This window comes from Buceros rhinoceros, unplaced genomic scaffold (genome assembly GCF_000710305.1).
Source record: "Buceros rhinoceros silvestris isolate BGI_N320 unplaced genomic scaffold, ASM71030v1 scaffold14440, whole genome shotgun sequence".
NCBI lineage: Eukaryota > Metazoa > Chordata > Aves > Bucerotiformes > Bucerotidae > Buceros > Buceros rhinoceros.
In genome coordinates this window covers 26,404-29,362 of record NW_010389130.1, presented here as the reverse complement: position 1 = coordinate 29,362, position 2,959 = coordinate 26,404, and the positions used below count along the sequence as shown (strand labels likewise).

At 59.2% G+C, this 2,959-nt stretch overlaps 1 protein-coding gene across 1 annotated transcript in view; it reads right to left on the bottom strand.

Annotated features, from left to right (window-relative positions):
- Positions 1 to 84: 84 nt before the first annotated feature.
- The window catches only part of PI16 (peptidase inhibitor 16), a gene marked incomplete at its 3' end in the record, with an annotated part of 5,377 nt that continues 2,502 nt past the window's right edge, over positions 85 to 2,959 (bottom strand). Inside the window, exons 2-5 of the mRNA XM_010133156.1 lie at positions 2,250 to 2,468; positions 1,610 to 1,719; positions 586 to 674; positions 85 to 152 (exon numbers count right to left, since the gene is read on the bottom strand). Coding sequence (XP_010131458.1) covers positions 85 to 152; positions 586 to 674; positions 1,610 to 1,719; positions 2,250 to 2,468 — 486 coding nt within the window. The remainder of the gene's footprint in view (positions 153 to 585; positions 675 to 1,609; positions 1,720 to 2,249; positions 2,469 to 2,959) is intronic.

Genomic DNA, 2,959 nt, shown 5'->3' with positions numbered 1-2,959 from the left:
TGTTGAGGGTTCTGGTTTGGCTGTGGTGGGCACTGGTGGTGTTGAGGTTTCTGGTTTGGCTGTGGTTGTGGGTTTTGGCATGACTGTGGTTGGGGGGGATGGCCTTGCCTTTGTTGTCACAGGGGCTGGAGTGGTCTCTTCTACAGTGGGTTCTGGTAAGAGACGAAAAGTGTCATGGATTAGGGCTGGGGTCAGCTAACCTCAGTGGATCCCCTGCACTGAGCAGGGCCAGCAGAGATCAGCCTGGGGGTGAAGAAGCAGCTGATCCCTCTCAGGTCACTCTGGGCCACCCTCCACTCTGGGGTTCCCAGCCTGGAGACATCTCCTCTCCCTCACACAACCTCCTGCCCCTCAAGGGGCATCCTCGCGGGACAGCAGTTGCTGGGCTAAGGGGCTACAAGGTCCCTGTCCAATCCTCCTCACCTTGAGGGGCTGCCACCACACCTGATGTCTCATGGTCCAGCCCTGGACCTACTGGTCCAGGGGTTCCTGATAGCTCCAGGAGGGATCAGAGCTTGGACCCCAGCCCAGGGGTGTGAGTCCCAATAGCCTGTCAAGGGACATGTGCCGATTCGCTTCACTTACCGCACAAGGAGTTGACACAGACTCTGCCCTCGGGACACTGCGAGCAGGAGGGTCCTTCCTGGTACGGCTTTCGGCCTTTCATGTTACCCCTGGAAGCAGAAGATGCCAAGAAAAGGAAGGTGTGAAGAGAGGGGAGAACACTCATCCCAATGAGGGAGTCCGGTTCCACTGGAACGTCCCAGCCAAGACAAAACTCAGGAATAATGTAAAAAAATAAAAAGCTCTTGGTGTCCTGCCACAGACTGCCAGTGCCCTTCACTCGATGGCCTGACCCCGGGGCTGCTGAAACCCAGGGGGACAGCGTCACGGAGCACGTCCTTCACCACCCCTCAGCACAGAGCAGTCCACAGGCATTTGGAGATGAGATTTTGTTTCCCTTCTGCCAAGACCTCTATGAAGGTCTGCAGCGACCGGCCATTGTGGTTGGTCTCACCAGCTCCAAGCAAGCGGTCCCCAAGGCTGGTCCCAGGGCTTTGCAAGTGGGCACCCACCTCTCCTCCCACGTCCAACCCCTCCCACTGGTGCAAACGTGCTTCTTCAGCCCAGGCGACCGCTGCTGCCTGGGGAAGAACAAGGCACGGAGCAGGGAGCTGCCGTTTGCATCCTCAGCTACCGTGACATCAGCCTGGGCAGCTCTCGGGGGGGATGGTCCCTCCCTGGGTCTGTGCCAGGAGCTGAACCAGCCCTCAGCAGTGGCAATCAGGGGTGAGGATCACCAGACAACCCTTCCTTCCTTTGAGACCAGCCCAAGGTAACAAAGGCCCTTCTTGGCATCGCCCGGCTGCTATTTCTGAACAAGGACAAATCCTGCTCTGCCACAGGGCCCCGGGGAAGGACGTTTCCCGTCCATGAGCATCTTGGAGTGGGCCTTACGGTGGGTAGTAGTTGCAAACCAGCAGGTACATGTTCTCCGTTTCGATTCCGTCGATCTTCTCACAGAACGTCGCCCCCCAGCATCCTGCTCTGCCACAGGGCCCCGGGGAAGGACGTTTCCCGTCCATGAGCATCTTGGAGTGGGCCTTACGGTGGGTAGTAGTTGCAAACCAGCAGGTACATGTTCTCCGTTTCGATTCCGTCGATCTTCTCACAGAACGTCGCCCCACAGCCGATCTGATGCGTGCTCGCCCAGACCACCTGCGGCACAGAGCAGGGTGAAGGGCAGAGGACTGGGGGACGCAGGTCCCTGCTGGCAACCTGTCCCCCGGCCCTGAAAGCTGCTTTGTCTCACCACCAATGTGTATCCCCCCCATCTCCTAGATCCCACATGCCCACGTTGTTTTAGCATTCAGGATCTGCCTGGGCCAACCACCCCACCCCAGGGCTGCAGCCCCCAGACCCCAGTGCCAAAGCTTCCCTCCCACATAGTCCTCCCAGGCAGAGCACCCCCACCTCTGCTTTGCTCCCGAACCCTCCGCACAGCCATCGTCACATTTACCACCACCATTACTGCTCCTCCTTGCTCCCACCCAAGCTGTGAAGAAACTCTCAGACCTGTGGGGCTGCAGAGCTTGTTTAAAAAGGTCTTCTCCAAAAGGCTGGTCCTGGCTGGCACCATGCCCAGGTTCCCCTGTACCCTGGGGATTCCTGCCTGGTTCCCCATCCCTTTACAGACTCTCTGGGACTGTGGTTCAGCTCCCTCCCCCACAGCCCCACCAGCTCGGTACCTGGGTGTAGTGGCCACACATCTGCCCGGGGGCACACGTGGAAGTCGTCAGATTGTAGTATTTCTCCTCCCCGTTCCAGTCTTCCACTGCAAATTCGAGGTCCAGAGTTGGGGCCATAGCGAACAGGTTTTCACCGCGTCGGCCCCTCTCCTTGTTGTGGTCCCAGATGCACTTCTCTGCATAGGCTTGAGCAAAGGCCTCCAGCTCCGTGTCCCAGCTCTGAAAGGAGCTCGGTGTCAGCACGCGGTGAGGGACATCACGCCCAAGGACCTGTACCAAGGACCCCTGGGCTCCTTGGCCACGACTTCCCCATTCGTTAGTAGAATTCAAATCCCCCCCAACCTAGTCCTTAGGGGAGGGGAGCTCCAGTCCCAGCATGACCCAAACCTTGTGGGTCAAACAGGGGAAGGGCAGCGCATCAGCACGATCCTCACAACCTTGCCTGGAGCATCTCTAACATCATCACGGCACATTCTCAACTCAGCACGGAGAAACCACAGGGTTGGATGGAGGTAGGGAGGAGACTGCTGGGTCACATAGGAGGGGGCCTGGGACACCCCTCTTTGACCAGGGTGGAGATGCGCAGAGCTCAGGAGCACACGCTCCTGGGAAACATCGTCTGTTCTCCTGGCCCCGAGACCTGACCAGCCGCCTGCCAAGAGCCCCCTCCAGAGCGGCAGGGGCCCCGGCGGCCGGAGGGGCCCACACGC